General features: G+C 36.8%; 1 protein-coding gene and 1 long non-coding RNA gene across 3 annotated transcripts in view; both read left to right on the top strand.

Moving 5' to 3' along the window:
* LOC108536141 (uncharacterized) overlaps window positions 1-6,618 on the top strand; it is a 32,785-nt gene extending 26,167 nt beyond the window's left edge. For both annotated transcript variants that reach the window (XR_001887431.1, XR_001887428.1), the window contains 2 exons: window positions 5,009-5,264; window positions 6,469-6,618. This is a non-coding gene — a long non-coding RNA (uncharacterized LOC108536141). The remainder of the gene's footprint in view (window positions 1-5,008; window positions 5,265-6,468) is intronic.
* Window positions 1-24,497, top strand: part of EIF3H (eukaryotic translation initiation factor 3 subunit H) — a 112,563-nt gene extending 88,066 nt beyond the window's left edge. The window contains 7 exon segments of the mRNA XM_017882644.1: window positions 10,687-10,854; window positions 12,345-12,419; window positions 12,422-12,443; window positions 13,650-13,799; window positions 20,577-20,697; window positions 22,714-22,846; window positions 24,219-24,497. Coding sequence (XP_017738133.1) covers window positions 10,687-10,854; window positions 12,345-12,419; window positions 12,422-12,443; window positions 13,650-13,799; window positions 20,577-20,697; window positions 22,714-22,846; window positions 24,219-24,316 — 767 coding nt within the window. The 3' untranslated portion in view covers window positions 24,317-24,497.
* The last annotated feature ends 1,623 nt before the right edge of the window (window positions 24,498-26,120 follow it).

Below are 26,120 nucleotides of genomic sequence, written 5' to 3'. Positions count from 1 at the left end.
AGGTCGTTGGAGTGGACCCTTCTCCTAAGCAATACATGGTGTATCATAAAGCTGTTTGCTATATTTAACTGACTTTAGCTCTTCACTTGGGTGGGCAGTTTTTCCAGATAGCCTTGACCAGTTCCCTGAGTAAGCTGGCATTACTGCTCACTCCTCCTTCCCATCCCCACCCCTGTTCTCAATGTTTTTCTTTTTTTAAAAGTCACCTGTTGGGGATAGGGGCAGGAAGCTTATTTCCTCTCTTTGGAAGAGTTGTTAATGGAATCAGGAGATAGAAACTTATATGGCACAATGCAATTATATTGTTATATGCACAGTAATAATAGAACACCCAAGATTACCTTTTCTTGAAATCTAATTTCTGTAGCTTGTCTCTTTCTTTATTGAATCTGTTCTTTATTGTACTGAATATAATTAGCTTAGTGTTTTTAGTATCTTAGAAGTATTTTTTTCTCATGGTAGATTGTTTTTTGATCATATTCCTATTTGTACATATGAATTCTGTTTCATAATATGAATGTTAGAAATGCATAGACTTTGATTTTTGTAGTGACACATAAAGTCTCCAGTCCCCCTCCCCATTTTCCTGATTTCCCCCATCGCCAATATGGAGATGAGAAAAGGGGAGCTTGCATAACACTCCGTGGAGACCAAGTTAATCCAGTCCAGTTCTACACATATATTTCCTTCTGACCCAGGTGAGTATCATAGTACCTGGGTTCCAAGTAACATTTCTGAATAATGGGTGATGGTGGTAAGTGTTTGAGCTCTTCCTGAGGTTTCCAGTGCACCAAGCTTTTGATATAAATGATTTCATTTAATCTTAACTGCCTTATGAAGTAGATAGTATCGTGCCCACCCCTTCAGCCCCACATCCCCCACATTCCCCATATTTTCTCTTTTGGCAACAGAGGAGGCCAGTCTAGTTAATTTGTCACCGGTCACGCAATTAATGTGTGGTAAAAATGTTATTCAGACCAGGTTAGGTGCTTCAGATTCAGAGTAGTCTGGTACCCTATATCCTGTTCCCTGCTCCCACAGTTTAGGAGCACTGGTAACCAGGTTATAGGTGACCATGGGAAAATCAGCAAGTTGGCAAGCAATAGAAAACTTTTGTCACTATGTATGTATATATATAAGTATGTATGTATGTTTGTATGTGTGTACTTCTTTTAACATCGTATGCATTGAATAATGCTTTTGCCAAAGAAACATGGGAAAATGATAAGAGTAAATGAGAAAGCAAAAACCTTGTATGATCTCACTCTTTGGAGAACAATTCCGTTACCATTTTAGCATATTTCTTTCCAGTCTTTCTCCTTAGGAGGAGACTGCAGTCCTCATTGTTTACGTATTGGCGTTTATAGATGGTTTACAGTTTTATATTCTGCTTTTTTCTCTTAGCACCTCACGAGCATTTTGTGTGCCATTTAAATTTTTAGGAATGTTCTAAATGATTTTGCCTTGAGGAAAACGAATTCTACTCAGAAGGTAGTTGACTGTTATAAGCCGGGTGGTGGAGAAACAGTTACAACTGATGGCACAAATCTCCTAACTGAGGGAGAAAATATAGAAGTAGTAGAGTTTGAAGGTGGGGTTAATAAACTCAGTCTATGCCTTTATGGTGTGTGGTACCTATGGGACTTTTGAAAATGCTCATTAAGCAAAGAGCTCTTGGGCTTGTAGGAAAGTTTTTTAAATTGCCATCATCATGTGTTTGGAAGTTGAAAGGATTATTTTCTAGGTGAGGAAATTAAGGCCTAGAGAGACAAATGTGTTAACTACCACTGGTTCATTGGACAACCATATTGAAGAGGGTATCTTTTAGAAGATGAGGCCACTATAGCATTATCAGGCTCCTAGTGCAAGCAGTGCCCAGTAAATGATTTCAGAACAAATAAAGTGAAGTGATTCTGTGAGTCATTTATTATCACCACACTGTTGTGTGTACACTACAAACTGTACCTCCAAAAAGTGATTCATTTGTTCTCTTTTGAATGTTTAGTGCTCATTTCTTATACAGCGTATTCTATTTTGTAAACACGTGGAGTTTGAAATTTACAGATTGTTTCTATAAATTTGATTGTAGATTGTTTCTGTAGATAGAAAGAACCTGTTAATCCGTTTTGTTAGCCCCTTAATCTTTTTTTTTTTTTTTTTTTTGTAAAATTGTGCAAACAGTTTTCTGTGTTTAGAAAAGTACTCAGGTCGTTCTCTCCTTGATTTACATTAGAAACTGAGATTTATAGGAAAGGCAAATCAAGCATGATTTTTCTGTAACAGAAATGTCTTCTTAAAATAGTTTTCGTTGAAGCCCCACGTGAAAATTTCATTTTAGGGTTAAACTAATTTCATTTAGGGTTAAGTACTAGGAAATGTTTTACCTACTTTTAAGATCTGATATTTGTCTCCCTTTGGATATGAATGACCGTGTTTTCCTTTTTGCTTTGATTTGGCTTGGAGCCGTATTGTATGTTTTAATACATACGTGGCCTGATTCACTTTGTTCGGGTCTCTGCCTCTCCTTCAGTTTCTACTTTCTGTATTCTAATTTAGATGTTTTGTGGTTCTGGTACTACTTACCACTTTGTGTTGTTTAATGCAAGCTACCTCAGGTCCTTTGTGGATGGGGCAGAGCGTGCACACATGCACACAGGTGCATGCACACACACGTATACTTTCCCAATAGTTGTGACTTTTTTCAAGTACATTAACAACAATCACGTTTTTGAAATATTCCATTCTTTGGGAATATTTTCAGCACCTCTGTCCTAAGATTAATCTAGTACCTGGAAATATGACAGTAGGTGTTACTTGTCTTCGTGAAAGAGCCTATTACATAGTGTAATTTTTTTTTTTTGTCTAACACTAAAGATTCTCATTTGGTCTTCTAACATACCATGCTCTTAATTGTAGCAAGAGGTAGCATTGGTCAGTAAGCTGTTCTTTATGTGAGAGTTCTTCATGGTGAGCCCTTCCAGGTAAATTCAGTTTGTTTGTATAAACACATCTCAAATGACACACAATTAACTTCCTGATGGTTCTCTAGCTTCTACTGTGTGTATGTGTTTTCATGACCAAGGCCATAAATATATTTATGTATTTCAGATTCATATAACCTCAAAGAAATAAGATCTCATGGTTTCATGATTTGGTTAAGAAGATAATATAAATTTGTTACAGAATGTAAGTGTTATTTTGTGTGAAGAATCCAATTTGTTTCATAGAAGACTTCTTGAGACACAGGAAAACCTCAAAATACCTGATTTCTAATAATCGTCAAAGTTATTACTAGTTTTAAAGATAAAATAGGACAACAGTGCGTTCCCCCTCCCAATTCCCATTCCATTATCCTCCAGCTTGGCATTAAAAAAAAATATTTTTTCAGAATTTATAAACACTTCAAAGAAGACATTAAGCCACCCACGATTTTAAAAAATATTTCTGTAAGATTATTAAGAAAGGCAGTATTTTTGTTATTTCTTTTACAATACAACAGATTAGTGTCTAGGTAGAATAGAACTTATATTGGACACTTCATTATGAAAATTGAACTGTTACTAAAATTTTAAGCAGTCACAGGTTGATATTAATAACAGATGTATTAATTGAAACGAGATGAATACGTAGTACAGACTGGATGCAGAGAATATGGACGTTTTAAGAAATTTGTATACTCCATAATTCTTTCCACCCAAAGTAGACTCTTATTTAATTCTTTTTTCAAATGCACATTCTGTTTGCCTAAGTCTACATCTGCTAGTAGCTTTGAATATTGCCTGAAACGTATGTGCAGCTTGGCAAAAAGTCTGATATGAAGAGGAAAGCACAGAATAAAGTTTGTCTTGTTAAATAATGGCACAGAGCCTTCACTGTTCACAGCCTCGTGCTCACTCATGTCCCATGTTGCAGCTGGGAAGGAGGCCTCTAATTATATTCTTAAAAGTCCTACTTTGGTTAGCTCTCATGCCAGAACAGATAGGAGATTTTTATGCATTCCACCTCCCTGTTGTATTTGTTGAGATCATTGGTTTGTTTCTGGGACATTGTGGGGTTTTGTTTGTTTGCTTGCTTTTTAAGCTATTTGCGTCTCCTGATCGAGCTTTGTTTTTTTGCTGCAAAGAACATATACTAGATCTGGTCTCTGTTCAGTCTATATACTGTACACCTCATCTTTGATCTAAGCCAGTATTGAGTTACAAAGTAGTCATGGCACAAGCCTCAAATAGTAACATAGAATGCAGCGTTTTAGGAGTTTAATTATGTATTTGTGATAATTATCAACTGTAGTATTTAACAATCTTTGGTGGTGGTTTTATCACTTAAAATTTTACTGGTACTGCTAAATTATTGGTTAATTTAATGTAAAATATACACAAGATGTGATTTCTGAAAACCTAGAAATTTGTTATATATTTCTCTTGTATTTGTGCTATGCTTCAATGATTCAGAAATAATTTACTGTATACTTCACCAATAAGAAGTAATGAGGCTCTCAAAATGGGTGGCTGGTTAGCCTTTGGAGTCAGTCTGAAGTCATAGCTATGGTAAACAGCTTTTCTAAAAGGATTTCAATAATCATGATTAGCTCATTAGAGTTATTGTGAGAAATACAAAGTTAGATAACATGTGGAACAGTTAGCAGGAAGTCTGACATAATAAGAGCTCAATAAGTGGTAGTTTATTTCTCTGTGCCTAGCTCTACTCTTTCCCTGCAGGCTATGTTTATTTTAGAAATAATTTTATTGTATTTTTAAATAATTTGGATTTATTTGGTAAAATATTAAGTCATTAGATGGTAGATTCTTAAATTGTTTTTAATTTTTAGAAGTTAAATGACTTTGTTCATTAAGAGTTCCCTAATAACATATCTGCAAAACACTTCTTTTTTCTTGATCTACTGGACATATCTTCAGTTTTCAAGTTTGAATAAGCTCCATTTTTAGTTTTCTACTTAATCCTCATCCCAGCCTATCCATCGGTGGCAATTCTTTGTTCCTGTTTTCAGTGAGAAATTGCATTTCACGAGGGCTTACTTAAAATAATACAATCAAAAGATGATTTTAAAATGAGGATGAAGAATTGAAGGCGAGAAGAATGCTGGTTGGTTTTTCCGCTGAACTGAAAAGCTCAGGATTTTGAAAGGACTCCTTTCAAGAGAGACTGCTCTGTTGCCCCTTCCAGTGATCTTCAGGAGCACTTGGATCTCATACTCTTGCTTGGTTGGTTGCCATTGCAACTCCAGATATACATAACATTTAAATGTAAGACAGCATATTATTTTCAGTGTTTTCATGTGTGACGGTCAAACAAGAGAAATCCCAACAAATGTGGTTGATGTTGGAAAGGGATAGTTATTGGACAGTCCACCTCAGTTAAGACAGATTAGCTCTAGACACTTTAAAATGGACTGTTTTGCAAGGAGGTTATCTGGAAAAACTGAATATGAATATACTGGTGCTGAACTTCAAGCAGTTATTCAGTGTTGTTAAGCAGGCTTTCCTTTGCTTGGGACATGCGTACCAATTAAAACAATTGCAGAAGTTGAAGAGATTTATAAAACTTCTCATTTTTATAATCCTTCCAAATTTTGTAGCACCAGCTCAGCTGCATCCAAGTGTGACTTTTTGTATTAGTAGTTTCAGTTGGCTTAATAGTAAAGACCAGTTTGTCTTTTTTGTTTGTTTGCTTGTTTTTTTGAGACTGAATCTCGCTCTATCGCCCAGTACACTGGGCATGATCTCGGCTTACTGCCAAGTATCGTGCAGTGGCGTGATCTCAGCTCACTGCAACGTCTGCCTTCCGGGCTCAAACAGTTCTCACACCTCAGCCTCTCAAGTAGCTGGAATTAACAAGTGCCTGCCACCATGCCCAGCTAATTTTTGTATTTTTAGTAGAGATGGGGTTTCACCATGTTGGCCAGGCTGGTCTCGAACTGCTGACCTCAAGTAATCCACCTGCCTTGACCTCCCAAAGTTCTGGAATTACAGGCATGAGCACGGCCCAGCCGACCAGTTTGTCTTTGAAATTTATGTGTTGCATACTACTTTTCCTCAGCGGGGATGTTTGCTTTTTTGTACTAAGAATGCCTAAAAGGTTATTTTCTACTAAGTCCTTCTCTTAAACATTATGAATTTAAAAATAGTTCTCCCTCCCTAAAGGATTATCCTCTTGCCATTCATCTTTGGGAAATTTCTCCAGGAATATTTAGACATTAACTCAGAAGAGAATGTCATTGGTTGAAATTGCTCTTTTGACTTCCATTAAATATGAGAACTTTAGAACAAAAATCGAAGCTTATCTAATCCTGGACCAACTCTGCAAATTTGCCAATCAGTGCCTGTTTCTTCGTTGATCTGCATTAACACAGCAGTAGGCAACTGGCACTTTGAATCAAGGAGCCTCTTTTTTTCTTTTCCTCCTTCTTTTTCCTTTTGTTTCTTTGGACATGATTCTCTTCCTTCTTAGGTGTGAGCCACTCCTGAGCCTTATTTCTCAGGAGTGAAATACCCTCCTTTTAAAACCAGCCAGAAAAGTGAGGACTGCCTGCATATGAGGAGGTAAATAGCATTACCTCACAGTCACCAGTGCCTGTGGGCTGTGACATGGTGTCATCATCACAAGACAATTCCAGGTAGGCAGAGGCTTCTCCCCTCGCTCATTTTATCTGTTTTGTAGCCAAACTGGGTCTCTTGTGCTCACCTTACATACCCACCCAATATAACTCCGGAGAGAAATTAGCATAGCCACAAAAGCAAGGGTGTTCATCCAGGAGATTGGAATCTGGAATGACCATTTCTTACTTCCTGTATAAAACTTAACCGGCATGTCATCATTTCACGATTGTTCCCTTGTCCTTACCATAGTCCAGAGGGGTAAATACATGTCAGCTGGTGTGGCAGCTTAGCTCCATTGATGGTGCCTACCAGGAGCATGGTTTTGACGCAGGTCACTGGGACAGTTGCTGTTCATTTAGTTTTACCAGGAAGCTTTTCCAGGAGTTGGCTTTCTACTTTTTGAAAATTTGAATGGGAAGAGGAGGAGAAACTGGAGGTGAAGGGAGATGGGATTCAAAGAACGGGGACACAGACCTGAAAGTCTACAGAGATAACACAGTTCACATGGCTGTTTGTGAGTTGTGTCTCTTGTTCCTTGGCTTATAATAAACAGAAACAGTATTATAATTTTTTTTACCTTATTAAATCAAAGTGAGCTCTTTTCAAACATTACATTTTTTGGCACTTCATGTGAGCAGTCATGATGAGAACTGGGCCTGTGTGCACTGTGGTTCATTTCGGAGCTCTAGCATCCGCAGCCCCACCTTTTTAAGACTCACTTGCAGACTGTTTAGGTCCTTTCTTTATATGATGACTCTGAGAGGGCGCTTAAAAAAAAAGTTTTGTTTTGTTTTAATTTTAAAACTGGGGTGGTAAGTCCAAACCAAGATAGAGAATCTCCTGGCACTTTACATAGATTAGGCCAACACATACGTTGTTTATTAGTGAAATTCTAAGTACATTGTAGATTTTTGAAGTGATTTTCTTAATTGACCAATCGTTGCTCTTAGCCCCTTTATTTTGATATTTAGGTGATATGAAAAACTCTTAACGACTTATAAATGTGTCCAAAATCTTGCAAAATGTTTTGTCATATTCTAAACCATGGAAGAGGAAATGGAAATGCTCCCCTCATTCCTCCTAATAAAGAAGCTGATCTCTCTTTACTCCTCAGTCCCCAGAAACATGTTGGAGCAGTGGTATCTCCACATGGCTATAGGCTTTCTTGACTTTCTTCCCTAGTTTAGGGGAACACTTCATTTTCATTCTTATCCTTATCAGAGGTGCTATAGAATAGGTAAGACTCTGGTTAAAGAAGAAATTTGAAAGTTTGCTACTAATCTTGGAGATTTTACCTCATGTATCCTGAAATGTGGTTAGAGAGTTTCTTGTATTCAGGCTGTTTGAGGAGAGACTTAGCAAGATTATAGAATATTTTTCAGAGGAATGTATTTTTATTTTAAATCATAATACATGCTGGAAGCCCCTTTAGCTAATATAAAATTCTTTATTTATAATTAGTATATCCAATGAACAATGTGGAATAATAGCGTTTTGACTGGGATTGGGTTCTCAGATCTCTTTGGAGATGGGAAAATTAAATATCAGAGAAGAATTGTTAACTGTACAGCAAGATCCCCCCGGGGGAAATCTCAGAGCTGGCATGAGAACCTCAACCTGTATATTCCAAGTCTTTCTTTTCTGCTATTACAAGTTGGCAGACTCTAACCTCTGCTTAATATTGTAGCTAAATTGAATACTAATATGTTTCGTAAGTATTGATATAAAAAAAAATTTTTTTTTAAATCTTACTTGTTCTGTCAGTTGCTTAATAATCTCTCCTCTTCCCTTTCCCTTTAAAATAAATAGCAAATTTAGTTTCAGCTCCCATTTTACTTACAATACTGGGACTTTTCACTCGTAAATTAAATTTGATTAAAATTTATTAGCCAAATTGGTGATTTTACTCTGATTTAAAAGAATTATGGAATTTCAAAACAGAAGGAGATTATAGCAATGATTCTGTCCCACTTGCCAAATTTATGTGGTTGATGTGAATCTGTTAAACTAGCTGGGGGGGTGGGGTGAGGTTCCTCTTATATGCTAGAGAAATAAAATATGAAGATAAATAATTGGTGTAAGATTATCATATTTCATAGTGCTTTTTCAGGCTATCATATTATGTATAAAATAGGTTTCTAAGGTAGAAATGGTGGTTTAGAGTATAGCATAGATTATATGACTTTGTTTTTGTATTTTATTCATAAATATACAGAAACACTGGCTTAATATGTAAAGTGTCTGGTGTATTAGTATCACCTTCTCCCCCATACTCTTGGTAGCCTAACTTCCTCTATATTAACACTGGTTTTCCTTTTTAATGAATGAATGAGCCCACTTTCAAAACAGGCACTTAAACTGTGTGCGTCTTGACAATAGTGCAGCTTCCAGCTCTGTTGCAACATTGCCATAGGCTTAAGAAAGTTCAGATAGTGGCCAAAATAACTTTTTTTTTTTTAAAGCCTTTTCTACCGTAGCAAAAAAAAAAAAAAAAAAAAAAAAAAAAACCTCAAAAAAAAGCACCAATTCTTGAGTGTAGTTGATGAGTTGGCTGCCATCTTTTAGCATGAGAACTGTAACCTTCCTTGGGATAAGCAGATTTATAACTTCTTTGCCTACAAGTAATGAAAAATCAGACTGTGTCCATCTGAGGAACACTCTTTTATACTTTATGATCCTGAGTCTCATTGGCTTTGTAAAACCATAGTGCTCTAACCAAAAGAATGACAGATGTATAACTTTACTTTTGCTAAAACTTGAGTAAGAATTTTGAAAGTGAAACAGGTTTCAAGTTAAGCAAATACGTTTACTCAGCATGGTCATGTATTCATTATAATAGAAAGAGTTTGGGGCCGAATCCAGTGGCTCATGCCTATAAACCCAACACTTTGGGAGGCGGAGGTGAGTGGATCCTTTGATCCCAGGATTTCAAGACCAGGCTGGGCAACGTGGTGAAACCCCATCTCTACAAAAAAACAATACAAAAATTAGCTGGGTGTGGTGGTGCACACCTGTAGTCCCAGCTACTTGGGAGGCTAAGTCAAGAAAATCACTTGAGTCCGGGAGGCGGAGGCAGCAGTAAGCCAAGATCATGCCATTGTACTCCAGCCTGGGCAACGGGAGCCTGGGCAATGAAACCCTGTCTCATTAATAATAATAATTAATAATAATAATAGAAATAGTGTGGCTATTATGTTGATTATAAAGTTTTCTCTGTATTATACATGTGTTGTGCATTATTGTGCTATATTGCTTTTTAAAATGTCATTTATTATATTGTTTTAATCTGTTTTTCTGGTAATGCTGCTTTAATATATTATACATTATAGTCATTAGTATACATTGTAGTCATTAATTTGACAAAAGTAAAAGTCACTAAAGCTTTTCATTCTATACATGGTCATTAAAATATAACTTTATTCTAAGGAAAAAATAGTGTCTGTTACTTAACAAAGGAACACACAACCAAGAAAAAATAATTCTTTAAAAAATTTAGCATATGCAGCAGGGGCACCAGATGAAGGCAAAATGTATTCTTGTGTTTTGAATCAACTGCAGCCTGTATCCTCTTCATATATAAGCAGTGTGGTTGGTAGTTAATTGTTTCCTCTTAGTTTTTCTAATGGTTTTAGTTTTTCAGCTCTAAAAGCTGTGTTGAACAAGAGATTGATAACTCTTCCTCTTTTATTAATTCAAATGAAACTTCTTACAACCAACCAATTTAGTAATTACACAAATTTTTCTTAAACATTTACTATTTTGAGAGTTTCAAAAAGGGGAGTAGAAGCCACATTTAACAATTCTTTTGTTACAACAAGGCATTAATATTGTGTGTAACACATTTTCTGCAAAATATTTTTTCATTAAAGAATAAAAGGAAACCCGATGATTTAAAAGCCTAATTTTGTTTTGCTTTATATATGAATTGAATGAATTTTAAATCTGGAATCCTGTTCCCTAATGCTAATAAATTGTTATGTAGACATTTGTTTCCAAAAAGGCTTGTTTTTAATGTTGGTAATATCATTAAAAAGTTTTTTCTTTTAATTTCCTTTTCCCCATCATCCAGTCCAATATCAGATGGAAATGATGCGGAGCCTTCGCCATGTAAACATTGATCATCTTCATGTGGGCTGGTACCAGTCCACATACTATGGCTCATTCGTTACCCGGGCACTTCTGGACTCTCAGTTCAGTTACCAGCATGCCATTGAAGAATCTGTCGTTCTCATTTATGGTTAGTAGGAGGTTTATTATTCTTTTTTTCCCTTAATATTATTACTACTATTTTTGCTTTCTGTCTTTTTTGCCTCTAAGAGCAGTCTGGCAGGCCTTCTCAAGTAAATACCAACCCTGTTTCTGCAGCAGCCTCAGCAGCAGCTCAGTCTAGACAGGGTTTCCTTCTTTCTGTTTATTTTTCTTGCTATCAGAGCCCTGATGTGTACATTTTGGAATGCTGGAGTAGCTGCTTCATTTTTATTCCTCCATCTCCCCTCCCTCATTGAAGGGGCTGGTGGAACTAGACCAGATGTCTAACAAACCCCGATTGCTAGAGTGTCTGGCTCTGTACGTGACTGACCAATCATAATACAGTGTGCCAAGTTTTTTTTATACCTCTGACAACAGTGTACAAAACCTGGACTGTTTCTTAGCACAAAGATTTTTTTCTTTTCGGCCTATTTAATGGTGTTTCCTCAAGCTCTCCAGACCAGATGTTCTGTGCTGTATCAGAACTGTAGGCAATTTAACAGCTTTATAGCCTTCCCCCTCCCCAAACACTCACAGTTTGCCATATCTGGCAGACTTGCATATAGTTTCCAGCTGAGAAGTAAATGTAACGTCCTGAGTATCTGTCAGAAAAAATACTAATGAATACGATCAATCTTATGAGCTGCCCCAAAATTGTTTCAGTATGTTAACAATTGGATTACAGTAAAGAACAAGTTGTTAAAGTGTACTTATATTGGCTGGAAACATTGCATCATCAGACCTTGATGAATTTTCCACTTGTTTCAATCTATTTTGGTTTTCATTTTATCACCTATTGCAAAAAGTTTCACTGTGTTAAGTTTCAGACAACATGAATGTTAACACAGGTTTTAGGCGAATATTGGCATGCCAGAGCCGTTATCATGCAGCAAGTGCTAAGCTCCCTTACTCATGGAGTGTTTCAGCGGTTAGTTTTGACAAAATTAGTTTCTCCAAAAAGACTTCTGTGATAGCAGTTTGACTTGAATGGTTTTTACAATCTGTTTTAATGAAGAAATGTGAACAGTGATTATTAGGATGGATAAATTTTGTGTGCAGGGCTATTCATTTTATGTTGAATGAAGAGCGCTACCCAAGTATATGCAGTGGATTTTCATGTTTAATAGTTATCAGTGATTTCCTAATTATACAAGATGTCTGGAACATATGATACATTTAATTTTCAGCAAGATTACTGGTTCTTGCTGAGGAATGAATTTGAAAATAACTCTTTTGTATGTTTAGTTTTTGACAGAGGAAATTACTCTATCATAGGTAGGATAGAGTTATTCCTGCATTTTCCAGTGGTATTTGCTATATAGTGGTTTGAGTCTGCTTCAAGTTGTTTTCTGGTTGTTTATTTTGATCTTTATTTTGCAAAGATTGTGTGATATGCAACAGAATGTGCCTAGAACCAATGCTATTCAAGCATGGTTGTGACAAAATTCTTAGTAATTTGTTTCTCTTTCCTTGTTTGAGATCCCATAAAAACTGCCCAAGGGTCTCTCTCACTAAAGGCTTACAGACTGACTCCTAAACTGATGGAAGTTTGTAAAGAAAAGGATTTTCCCCTGAAGCGTAAGTGTTTGGGGCATCTGGTAAAGGGTTGGGTATTTTCTGTTAAGATTTTCTTTGCCACGTCTCTTGAATCCTTGGTTGTGGTGTAGTAATGCTTTTGCCATGTGGACTGTAGAAGTTTTCTGCATGCTGAGTGCTGCTTGCTCTCTCCCTTTCCATGTTTAAATTATTCTTTAGGGAATGTCTCATCTGTTGTTCTCACCAAGGGTGAATTCAGTTAGAATGGGAATTAATTAGCCACTGGATTCGAAGAAATAAATGATTGAATAAAGGGAGGTGGAAAGAGTGATCAGTGGCTGTCAGATGGTAAGCTCTGTGTCAGACTGGTTGTGAGCTGTGTGTCTTATTTTCCGAACCCTTGTTTAATGAGGGGGTGGGAAAGATACAAACATTTTAAGAATTTGTTAAAGAATGTGGCTTATTGGCAATTTTATGGGTGACAGGTATGCAGAGAATTAACGGATGGAGCTGTTTTGGGATCCTATTTAATGGCATTGTAATATTTACTTTAAATCAATTAAATACTTAGAATTCTTCCATTTTCTGTTAATTATAGAAATTTTTAGTTCCTGTTGAATCAAAAGTAATGGCTTTGACTTCATGCAGGACAGTTCATCTCTAGTTTCCCATCTGGCTCCTAAAAAGTTAAGGTGCAGAGAATTTTAAAAGAAAAGCTACCTCCTGGACAATTCCTGGATGTGGTAGTTATAACTAAACTATGAGCAACTGTGTTCTTGGCGTGTTCTAACTATTGTATCTGGAGTCTCCTTGAGTGTTCTGCCACTTGTTGAACTCTTAATTCAAGAGGCTTTTAAAATGAACTTTTCAAGAAATAGAGTATTTCTCATTTCTAGCTATTTTAAATTAAATTGTAGATGTAGGTTGTGTAGCATAACTTACTGTGACATTTACATTTTAGTATGAGTGAAATTTTAAAGATACCTGATTACAAAGAATGAGTAGTTTCTTCTGCCAAGAATCTTATTTTCTGGGCTTTAGCTCAAATTCAGATCATTTTCAAAGTTACTCAAATGACCTAACTTATGCTTGACTCTGTAAAACTCTAGTTTCTCTACTTTTTTTTAAAAGAGTGTTAATGAAACAAAGATCTTGGATAGGACCTATAATTAGGTAAATTTTATGAAATAGTCAATTTAGCACCTACTTTTGACCATCAGACTAAAGTATTTTTAACATGCTTCACAGTTTGAAAAAAGCAAATATCACCTTTGAGTACATGTTTGAAGAAGTGCCGATTGTAATTAAAAATTCACATCTGATCAATGTCCTAATGTGGGAACTTGAAAAGAAGTCAGCTGTTGCAGATAAACATGAGTTGCTCAGCCTTGCCAGCAGGTAAGTGGCCCTGCCCAATCAAAAGTCCCATTTTTTAGAACTTTTCTGCAAAAGATTCTTTCACATAAACTTTACCTGTGAAACAAGAAAACAATTACTTAAGAACATTTATAGGTTCTTAAAACGTGTATAACATGGAGTAATAGTCTAGCCCTGTTAGGATCTCAGGGAAAAACGCCAAACTGATCACATGAAACAACACATTGTTTGAATACTAATTGCTCATATTAGAAGAACCCTCTGCTGCCTTCTTTGCTGTATCATTCGTGCTTTGATAAGGTCAGTGCCCATGAGGGAGGGCTTTTTTATATGGCTCAGCTTTATTTCTTGTACACGATCCTAAGAGGCTTAGGGTATTATGTCTGGATATTTAATAATGCTCAGGAAAAGAACAGAAATGCGTTTTTCTTTTACTGGCTGTTCTTGCCCTTGTTCAGATGCAGACTCTTGCAGTTGTAAAGTTCCAGTTGTTTGAGTTTTCAATTAAAATTTGAATTTTCTGAACCTTATACTGGCTTCAGCTATTTTAGTTGGTGATATGATTTCCTCCAGCGTAACTGCCTTAGCTATCTAGTTGCTGAGATAATGTTTATTATATTTGTAAAATGCAGACTGAGGTTTCCAAAAGGAAGTATTGTTCCCTTTGTGAAATTAATGTTTATTTCCCCCTTCATCTATTACTCTTAACAGAAATGTGAATAGAGTCACATGTATAGCTCCTCTTACATGCCCTTTGAACGTTATGTTAGTGATTATTTTGTCTGTGGTGGAAGGAGGCTAGCAGCAGACCTGTGGAATGAAATTAAATGGTCAGACTAGGTAACGAATCAGTATATGCTTGTTGGCTGAAAGAAACAAGGTGTGTTTTCTTAAGCAACCAGTTTGGAGCAGACTAAATTATTTATCAGATTTCTAGTTATCTTAGATACTTGTAAAAAAAAAAAAAAGTGTACAGGCTCTGTATTTCCTCGATACAAGGCAAGTGGGATGAACCCAGAAGGGCCAGAGACATCAGTGTTCTTCTTCATGCTCTGGCATGGATAGGACTGTGGTGGAAGTGCCACCTTCCATTGCATTAATTGATCAAAAGGCCACAAGAAAGTCTTAACAGGGCAGGGAGATGGACGATGAATGTAAATGGAGTGCTAAGTAACACAGCCAGGTTGCAAGGCTAATTTGTCACCAAAGAGTGTACTGTTTGCAAACATATATTCATAATAGTCCTTTAATTTGTCTATTTTAGAAGGTCATATTTTCTTTATTGTTTTACAAACACACTCGGCACACCTGTATTTAAAGCGTTTAGCTAAGAACCTTTTTCAGCATACAAGGTTACAATTTGATGTATTAAGTATATAGTTATATAATAATTTTAAATTTACTGCATGAAAGCTTTTGCTTATATAATTCATGTCTTCACCTTTTCCCAGGCTTCCTTTATTGAGCATACAAAAGAAATACATCCCTGCTGGTGCTTTAACATTACCAATGAGCTGGTCTGTAATGTCCGTTTGTCCGAAGCAGCATTTATAATAACCAAGAAAATGTTCTGAGTTTGCCCTAGCAACTGAGACCTACACAAATATTTTATTATAGTTTTGTCTTCTGTATTTTATGTAAACGAGGAAAAGAGGCCCCATTTCTTTGCTTTCCACATGAAATTATTGAAAGTGTAAATTGGTGTTCTGTTAGGAGGAAGAAAAATGAAGCAACCTTGAAGCAGTGTGTTTTTGCTACTAGACTCTTACATTGAACCAAATTGATTATAGTATTTTAAAAGAAAGATACATTTTGTACATCTCAATTTTTAATTTCTAACAGTAGTTGTGTGGTGATGGCTCAGGCCAGTTGACATAAAAGTTTGTATAAGACACCTCATCAGAAATCATTCTTATGCAGGTCCTTAAACTTGGTCTTTCCTTTCAGAGCCTATACATAGGCACCAGTTTCTTTGATATGACTGATAAATTTGTTCTGTGTGACAGCTAAAACATACTGCATTTGCTTTTGTTGAAAATTCTAATTTTGATTTTAATTTTATTAGATGGAAGTTCTAGCAATAGTTATTCCATAACAGCCTTTATTAGTTTTTAAAAATGTGTAACACAGGCGTTCAGCTTTTCACACATATAAAACAATTCTGTTTTTATTTCCTCTTTTGAAAAAAGTAAACTAAGGGTGGGCATCATACATTAAGGATTGTAAGCATAAATTGATACTGTAGCCAGAGCAGACTTAACACTTCATGCGCTGGTTCACATCTGTTTAAGTTATCTGTTTTCAGTTCTTTATTTGCTTGGCAATAAAAGAAAAGGCAATGTTACTGAAACTCCTAACAGTAAGTCCCTGTTTCAGCATCCTAGTTAAACTGGTACTGAAAAGATTCCCACAAAATTGGTCTTGGTAGTGGTCTGATTTTCTGTCAGTGTTAATTTCTGATGCCCCTTTAAGGCCTGTAGTACACAGATTTCTGTGTGTGTGTGTGTGTGTGTGTGTGTGTGTGTGTGTGTGTGTGTGTGTTTCTGATTTGTTTTTTCTGAAGAACATTATCATAATATAAAAGTTATGAAATACTTAAAGTCCACATATTTGTGCTTGTGGCAGTGTTCTTTCACAGTAACTTCATATACTTGGAGCAGATAATATTAGTACTTTATATTAAAGACTTTTCTGGTAGAAACAGTGGGTCTGTTTTAGTAGTGCCTTTCTCATTACTGTAAACAACTTCCAAGAGTTAAGGTCTGGGTATAAATAATAGATTTTTCTCTGCGTATGGCAGTACTTCTCCTGTGCTGTTATTTTTTTCCCTGCTGTCACTGCTTTCCCCTTAACCTCCCAGCCACAGCATTGGTGACGATCTTTTCTTTCTCTGATTTCCTTTTGCAATTAATGACATAAATGACTTAACAACTAATCACGAAGCTAATGACATTTCTTATACTTAACATAGCCCTTTGGGCTTCATGTTGCTCATTGGTAAAAATGAAAGGATCAGAAACCTGAAGCCAGTGCCCCCTGTCTTCTTGCCTTCTCAGGACCTCATTAGATTGATCTACTCCTTCCTTCTTCATAGATTTTCAGTTTCTTTCTATACTAGTTTTTTTTTTTTTTTTTTTAAATCTTTATAGGCTTGTTTTCCAATTAAAATTTATTTTAAATTTTCAACTCTTTAGACAGTTTGAAAGAAAAACACTGTGAACATCCATCCATACACCTTTCATTTAGATTCACCAATTGTATATGATGCCACATTTGCACTCTATCTACATAAATAAACACCACTTTTTCTTTCTGAACCATCTGAAAGTAAATTGTAGACATGACTTTTAACCCCTAAATACTTCAGCATGCATCTCCTAAAAACAAAGACATTTGAACTTGTTTATGTCCCCCATCTCAAAAGAAAACTTATGAAAAGAATACCTTTTGATCTCATGCCATTAGTGTCCATCTCCTTTTGTCTTCTGCTGAATTTTTCTATTTGTTTCATAATCAAACTTCTCAATAGAATTTTGATGTCACTGTTTCCTCATTTCCCACTGATTTCCCAGTGATTGACAAGTTTGTGGTGTTCCACCCATTGTATGTAGTAAGACCTCCCTCCAAAGTCACAAAAGACTTTGCTGTCACTATGTCACTGAGTAGTTTAGACTCTTCAGCACGTAATATGTTGATAAGGCCTTCTTCCTGAGATCCTTTCCTAGGACCCTGTGAAACTATAGCTCTTCTGGGTTTCCCCTCATTTTCCACAGTGAACCCTCCGCTCATCTCTGTCCGTGTCCCTCAGGGTCTGTCTTCTCACACGTGTGCTTATGGGACGATTTTATCTTACTCCTGTGACTTTTAACGCCTTAGTCTAGGACCTTATTTCTCTTCCTTATTACTTTCACAGTTTCCTGACTTCCTGTTTTTGACCTTTTCCTCCTTCAAAATTGTAATGATCTTGCTAAATGCAAATTAGATGCTCATGTTACTCCTTTGCTTAAAATCTTTAGCTGGTTTCCCACTGTCCTGAGGATAGATTCCAGACATAGTATGTTTTTAAGTCATTGTACTTTGACCGCTGTCTGCCTCTCTTTTCCCCAGCCTTGCCCAATTCAAATACTTAAGTCTGAGTGAATTTAAATCAACTATTTAGAAATTAGGGTAAAACAGAAGCAAATACACTGTATCCAGAGAAGAATTGTTTTGAAGTTAAAAGTGATTTAAAAAATTACAACACAATAAAATGAATAAGAAAGAAGCACTTAATTCCTCAACAGGTGAAGTCATCAGACCATTTACTGGACCAAGGTTATCTTTGCCAGGCTGGGATTAAAAAGTAAATTTACAGCCGGGCGCAGTGGCTCATGCCTGTAATCTCAGCCCTTTATCCTTCTCGGTAAATGTAATAAACAGCTGCCAGAAGACTGAGAGTCACCCTCCATTCCTCTCTTATGCCCCCTATCAAATAAAGATTGCCTGCTCTGCCTCCAGAATCTCTCTCAGTTCCGCTCACTTTTCTCTATGCTCACTGCCACCACCCTAGTTCAAGTCACCACAATTTCTCTCTGTAATATCATGATAGATTATTTGCCAGAGGTGCAGTTTTTAAAATAGAGAAAAAATTGACCATTTAAACCCTTTTCAAATGTACACTGTAGTCGTTTTTAGTATATTCATAATGTTGTTCAACCATTACTAGCTCTAGAACATTCTCATCACCCTGAACAGGAACCCAAACCCATTAAGCTGTCATTCCCATTCCCCTAACCCCTGGCAGCCTCTAGTCACTTTCTATCTCTACAGATTTGCCTATTCTGTATATTTTATAAAACAGAGTCCTGGCCAGGAGCAGTGGCTCATGCCTGTAATCCCAGCACGGGAAGCCGAGGTGGGAGGATCTCTTGAAGTCAGGAGTTCCTGGTGAAACCCCATCTCTATTGAAAATAGAAAAAATCTAGCCAGGTGTGGTGGCACATACCTGTAGTCCCACCTACTCGAGAGGCTGAGGCACAAGAATTGCTTGAGCCCGGGAGGTGAAGGTCGCCCCGCTGCACTCCAGCCTGGATGATGAGTGAAACTGTCTCAAAAAAAAATTGTGTCTACCTTCTTTCCCATAGCAGATGTTTTCAGGGTTCATCCATGTTGTGGGGTGTATCAGTACTTTATCCGTTTTTAAGGCCAAATAACATTCTACTGTATGGATGTATAATATTCATCATTTGATGGAATTTTAGATTGTTTCTAGTTTTGACTATTAAGAATAATGTAGCTATTAACATACATGTACAAGTTTTTGTCTGAGTATATATTTTTAATTCCCTAGGGTATATACATATTCATAGGGTATATTCATAAGAGTGGAATTGCTGGGTTATTTGGTAATTTGATTTAGCTTTTTGAGGCACCACCAAACTGTTTTCCACAGTAGTTGTATCACTTTACCTTCCCATCCCAATGTATGAGTGTTTTCATTTTTCCACATCCTCGTCAACACCCTACAGTAGACTTTTAACTTCCTGGTTTCTCCTGTCCAGTCTGTTTGCATAGCAGCAGAATGATCATTTTAAAATTTAAGCAAAATGTGTCATAAACATGTGCAACTCCAGGGTATCATTAACATTGCAGTTGTGAGATCTCATTCACAACAAACTGCATTGCTGGGGAGCTGTATGGTGCTAATGAGCTTCCCACATGTGCTTGTCTGGTCTTCCTGACCCAATCACTGTGCTCTAGCCATGCCAGGCCTCTTCTTTTTATCAAATCTGCCTAATTCTTGCTCATCTCAGGCATTCAGGACTTATACTTTCTTTTGCTTAGAATATTTTTGGCATAGCTGGCTCATCTTTCACTTTCAGTCTGTCATCTCCTCAAAGAGATATTCTGATTGTGCTATCTAAAGTAAGTGTCTCTTCACCTCCCCCTTCTCTTTCTCCTCCATCCCTAATCAGTTATAAGATCAATGAAGATACAGAACATGTATGTCTTATTCACTGTTGTCTCCCTGTTTTCTAGTACTAAGGCTGTCACATAATAGGAGTTTAGTAAATATCTCTTGGCAGTTAATGAATGGGCACTACTCTTTAGAAGCTTGCTATTTTAAAAATATAGTAGCTGTCCAGGCGTTACCATGGTAGGAGGCAAGTTGCAGGCAGAAATCAATGAATATGCTGGTCATTGTGTCAATCATTACATCACTTTATAAAGCGATGTTGGTAACTGAGCTGCAATAGAAATTTCTGGAGAGAATAAGAAATATGAAAGACTGTACTACAGATTCTGGGAAAGGTAAGAGGAAAGGAGCCTGTTCATCAGGTTTTGTAGAATAAAGGTTACCATTGCTCATTGAAAACCTTCTAGATAGAGAAATCATGTGCCAGATGTCATAATCTGTATGGTTCTTTCCTGTGACTACTGATTTAAATGTTATGGAATGCATTTGGGCAGGGGTAAGTTAATGAAAAGAGTTTGGGAATACTGAACTTGGTGTAAGAAATATGTATTATAGATGGCTCACTAGATATGTTTCACAGTTCCTACCCTCACATACCTATGCTCTCTCAATAAGGAACTCAGCTATTTCAGGTATCCCTGAGATTATAGTTGGAAGTTCGGTATGGAAAGTTTAGTAACAAGTTGACTCAGATTTTTTCCTCTGCCCTTGCTCTTATGCATATGTGTGCTCTCATTCTTTTAGCAAAAGCCAGTTCAAGTTCATATCTTAAAAGTGTTTAGAGCAGTAGCAAAGCTATAACTTAAAGTAAGACCTGTCAGTATGTTTACTTTACATTTCAGCAATCATTTGGGGAAAAATCTACAGTTGCTGATGGACAGAGTGGATGAAATGAGCCAAGATATAGTTAAATACAACACATACATGAGGAATACTAGTAAACAACAGCAGCAGAAACATCAGGTTGGTATTGTGGAAAAATTCAACAAACATGTATTTCTAAGTTTCATGTATTTCAAGAGTCATGTTCAAAATGGCCTAAATTATCTTTGGTAAAGCACTGACTATTAGCTAGTTACTCTATATCATATTTTTAAAAGATTATTATTTATATGGCATATTCGTAACATATTATTTACATGTTATACTTAAAAATACCTGTGTTAAAGAGAGCTATTATATTAAGCTCAGATTGTAATGCCAAGGTTGTGCAAATAAGAGGTACATTTATTGAGAAAATCAGAAGCAAAGAGATTCCAGAATGTCACAGCTCATTTCTTTACTAACTATAATTGGTATGGCAGTGGCTCATTGCAGCATAGTTAGCAATCTTCAGTTCATTTAAAAAACTGAGCAATTGTGATTAAGAGCAAGCAATTTTGATAGGAAATAATAGACCAACTGCTGTGAAGTAGCTAGTGTAATACAAAAACCCTGGAATTATCCGAATATTCTCATATGCACACATCTGTGGCTGTGGCCATTTAACCTTTATTCATGTTGCCTGCAGGCCACATGGTTTTCACAGTTCCTGGAATATTGTATTTGGACTATACTGCTCTAAAGTGTTCTTAGCATTTGATTCATAGATAAGTTGATTCCAGAATGTTTATCTGTGAAAGTAGTATTTATATATGACTACTCTGTTCATTACAATGTACTTTAAACAGAGCGTTGTTAAATATAGAATTCTAAGCACAACTAAGTGATTCTGAGAATGTTGTATTTAAATTTTTTCTGAATATCAGAGTTCATATATAATATATAGTGAAATTTAAAGTACTTTGTTTCTGCCAGCTTAGAATTGAGAAAACATATGTAAATCAGTATATATATATAATTTTTTTTTTTAACTGAAAAGATGGGAGTGGTTACAAATGTCTGATAAACTGAGGAGGAAAACGATCATCTCAGCTGGATTTCATTTTCCTGCTGTTTTTTCCTGTAGGTGAAGGACTCACCCAGGTTATCAAATTGAATATTTGTTTCCTATGAGTACCCCATAATGAATACAGGAATCTTCACAAAGCAAGTTACTTTCCTTCACTAGAAAGAATTGTTGTTTCCTTTGATTTTCTTAGGAATCCAAAGACTAAATCTTTACTAGCCCACCTTGGTTTCTCATTACCTGACATTTTAAGGTTGTGTATGGGATATTATGTGCTTCATTGTTGTCGAGCAGTCGTAGCTATTAGCTCTTATTGTAGTTGATATATAAGTTTATAGTAAAAGTTTATATATATCCCTACTTTCTCTTCAGCGAATCATAGGAATCCAGAGTTTGAAAGTATTTGAAGCATTATCTGAGCTATTAATAGTATCCATCCTTAGCTATGGAGCTAAGGTACAGACGTGGGCGCCTGTAATCCCAACTACTAGGGAGACTGAGGCAGGAAAATTGCTTGAACCGGGGAGGCGGAGGTTGCAGTGAGCCAAGATTGTGCCACTACCCTCCAGCCTGGGCGACAGAGTGAGACTCTGTCAAAAAAAAAAAAAGAAAAAAAAAAAGTTGTAACAGTAGTGAACACAGCAGTCTGTATTGTTATTTTAGGTCAATAGGAGTAAAGGTGAAAGAATTTCCAGTGTGGTAGTTCATTACTTAGTCATTAAAATTAGGATGAATCATTTATTACCCCATTGTCATAAATGGTAAAGAAACTCCCTTTACCTTACGAATCATGAGCTTTCCCTTTAAGCCCCCTGTTACTTACATAACTAGTTTTGTTTTCTGAATCATTAGTTATAGACTCTTAGAGCTCAGAGTGAAAACTCTGTAGACACTAGAGTTTTCAGCAAAGGAATTTTCTTCTACTGTTGGCGTATTTAACTTCTTACACGTAAGTTACCAAATGTTATCACTGTTAAAAACTGAGCTTGTAATTCAGAGCAGTAGGGTTCTGTTGGTTGTGTAGCAGAAGGACATCTTTTTTTTTTCTCCTCAGAGAAATATAACCAAATCATTTTCCCTTTGAATTTCAGTATCAGCAGCGTCGCCAGCAGGAGAATATGCAGCGCCAGAGCCGAGGAGAACCCCCGCTCCCTGAGGAGGACCTGTCCAAACTCTTCAAACCGCCACAGCCCCCTGCCAGGATGGACTCGCTGCTCATTGCAGGTATTGTTGCCCAGTGCAAAACCTGGCTGGTTTTGTTCATTTCTTAGGAAGCGGAAGACAGTGAGAAATTTACAAACAGAAAAGCATGCCATAAAAGCTAGTATATTTGAAATAGTTGCAGGATGAATTTGAATCTAGCACCTGTAATATCTGAAATCTAAGAACTTGTAAGAGTTTGTTATTTTGTCCAGATCCTTTCAGTGCTTCACTCTGTGTTTCTAAACATTTTTGAGATGGCATTATAAACTTTGTAAAATGAGTCCTTTTCATGGAAAGCCAGAAAATTGTTTACAGTCTTAATGCAGAAGATCACTTAGCTTAGGCCTCTTACTATTCCTCTTCCAGCCCTGCACTGTACAGTTGGTACTTGACTTGAATTTAGGAAATTATTTCCCTTATTTGGACTTAAATTGTGGCAGCATGAATATATTTCTGGATGAACTTTTTCTGCTTATACTTAATGTTTAATACCACCTTTAAGCAGTAGAGGTCCTGTGTCCTGTGCTAGGACTTGATTTTGAATATATGGCATTCATGCCCTTATTTGGCTATAATCTTATAGAAATGCTAAATGCCATTTGATTCAATCAGATACTTAGCTGTGAGAAGATTTTATCAAAGTGAAAATCCTACTCTCAAAAGCTCATTGGCAATTTCTCAGTTCTGTTGATACATTTGTAATGTGGAAGGAAATTCCAAATCCCTTAACATTTTCTAATGTACATACAAATTAAATTTGGAAATGAGACACAATTCCTTCCCAAAGGTCCAATTCAAACAGAATTGAAATCCTTGTATTTTGAAGAAGCCTGTAACTAATGTAACTGTTGGATGGAGTAGATCATTAAAGACATAAAAAGCAATGATGGAGCCCTTTCTTCAAGTGAACTCTCTACTCTTACTCTGTCTTGACTCATAGGAAAACTCCTTAACATTCTCAAAGCACAAACTGAAAACCTACCATACTTGTTCACATCTGGGTCCAGTGGGTCTGGCTGGTTTGCAGCTCTGTGATGTATTGTTAGTATCTCCTTTCTATCTGTGAAGGCTAGTCAATGCTGTTTTCTCTGTTTTCTCAGTTGTACAGCATTGGTTTGATCTACTTAGTCCTTTTGACTGACAGCTATTATGTCCTTAGGGCTGATAAGCTTTTGAGGAGTAGTTTTTCTTTATTCTCCATGTAATTAAGAGTGGACAGTAGCTTATTTTCAAAAGAACTTGTATTTCTTATTCCTTATGGAAAAATAAATTCTGGATTCAAAACAATATACAGGTGATTCTGTTTTATGCTGATTTTTCTGTTTGACTAGCTTTCTGGATCATTTTACAATTTGTGGAACATTATGGCTCTATCTCTTTCTCAAATGCACAGGCCAGATAAACACTTACTGCCAGAACATCAAGGAGTTCACTGCCCAAAACTTAGGCAAGCTCTTCATGGCCCAGGCTCTTCAAGAATACAACAACTAAGAAAAGGAAGTTTCCAGAAAAGAAGTTGACATGAACTCTTGAAATCACACCAGGGCAACTCTTGGAAGAAATACATTTGCATATTGAAAAGCACAGAGGATTTCTTTAGTGTCATTGCCGATTTTGGCTCTAACAGTGTCTTTCTAGCCATAATAAAATAAAACAAAATCTTGACTGCTTGCTCATTTGATTTTAGATGTATTTTCTCTTTTTCTCTAGCTTACTTTTGTTTGCTTATACTTGTTTATTTCTGAAAGCTAAAATAAGCCTTGACCAGAAGTTTCACCACTTTTGCTGCCTCTCAGGTGCCACCTTTCAACCCACTTCTCCCAACTACTTATCCCAGCTCCTGACTCGGAGGCCCTGGCACCTACTGTGAATTTTTTTTTTTTTTTTTTGAATTTTTATACTTCGCTGCTCCCAAATGAGCACCCCGAGAGATGTCCACGCTTCATGTACTTGCCCAGGAATTCCTTGTCTCCGGACCTGGAATCAACTGGCGTAATTCCGGTCATTCTGCCTTTTCATTTCTGCAGGTGATGGTCAACCAGTCTCCATACTCATAGGCCATGGGACACAAGATATATATATTTTTTAAAGACAGAGTCTCACTTTGTCTCTCAGGCTGGAGTGTAGTGGCGTGATCTCAGCTTGCTGCAACCTCTGCCTTCTGAGTTCAAGCGATTCTCCCACTTCAGCCTCCAGAGTAGCTGGGACTACAGGCATGTGCCACCACGCCTGGCTAATTTTTGTATTTTTAGTAGAGATGGGGTTTCACCATGTTGGCCAGGCTGGTCTGCATCTCCTGACCTCAAGTGATTCGCCTGCTTCTGTCTCCCAAAGTGCTGGGATTACAGGCATGAGCCACCACTCCCGTACAGGACACAGAAATTTTAAAGAAAAGAATCATGTCACCGCAAGTAAACTTCATCTTGTTTATATTATTTAGGACTTCACATTTGTCTTCCCAAACCATGAAATAAATTCTGCTAACAGCAAGTGTTGTGAATGAGGAATGAGGAATTAGGAGAGTAGTAGTACATTGGGAAAAATGTATTTTAGTAATTTTTCTATTTTAAAGATTATCACAGATTTTGCTGTTTGTGCACCGCCAAATCAGTGAGACGTGCCAGCTGGTGGCGGTGTGCCTTTGAGAATTTTAGATGATGATCCCCTAGGAGGGTTATCAAAAAAGGAGATGGGTGAAAGATCAGGAGAGTCAAGAAATCCATTTTTTGGACAACATTGTTTTGAAGGCAGTACTGGGGCTCTAGGATCAGGCAGCCAGATTGAAACCTGGCTCCTCCTTTTCATGAGTTACTCAGCCTCCCTGTTGACACTTTTTGTCAACCGGATGAGATGAGAAAAGGGAGCAGGTCTCTTACCTCACAAGGTAGCTGCAAATGTTGAAGACATTTGTTGGGAGTTGGGGTGAAGCATGCAGAACTCTGGTTGGTATGCGGCAGCCACTCAGCATGTATTTATGATGAGGGAGGCACTCTAGGCACCAGGATATTGGGTTGTTAGCTGGGTTTTACTTTAAAAAGCTCAGGACCTAGAACATTCTAGAATCCAAGCACTTGCTCACATATATAATTATTTCTTTAGGATAATCTTTGATGTAGACTTGGAGTCAAAGGGTATGTAAAATGTCAGCCCTTTTACCTGTATTGCCAAATTGCCTTGAAGAGTTTCTGCTGTTTTGCCCTCCTACCCATGGTGATACCTTAAATTGGAGTCAACACAAATTTGAGTGTGACTGTGTTAGACAGAAGGGATATATTAACAGGTAAAACTGGCCATG

This window comes from Rhinopithecus bieti, unplaced genomic scaffold, assembly GCF_001698545.2.
Source record: "Rhinopithecus bieti isolate Rb0 unplaced genomic scaffold, ASM169854v2 scaffold_788, whole genome shotgun sequence".
Taxonomy (NCBI): domain Eukaryota; kingdom Metazoa; phylum Chordata; class Mammalia; order Primates; family Cercopithecidae; genus Rhinopithecus; species Rhinopithecus bieti.
This window is presented reverse-complemented; position numbering and strand designations above follow the sequence as displayed.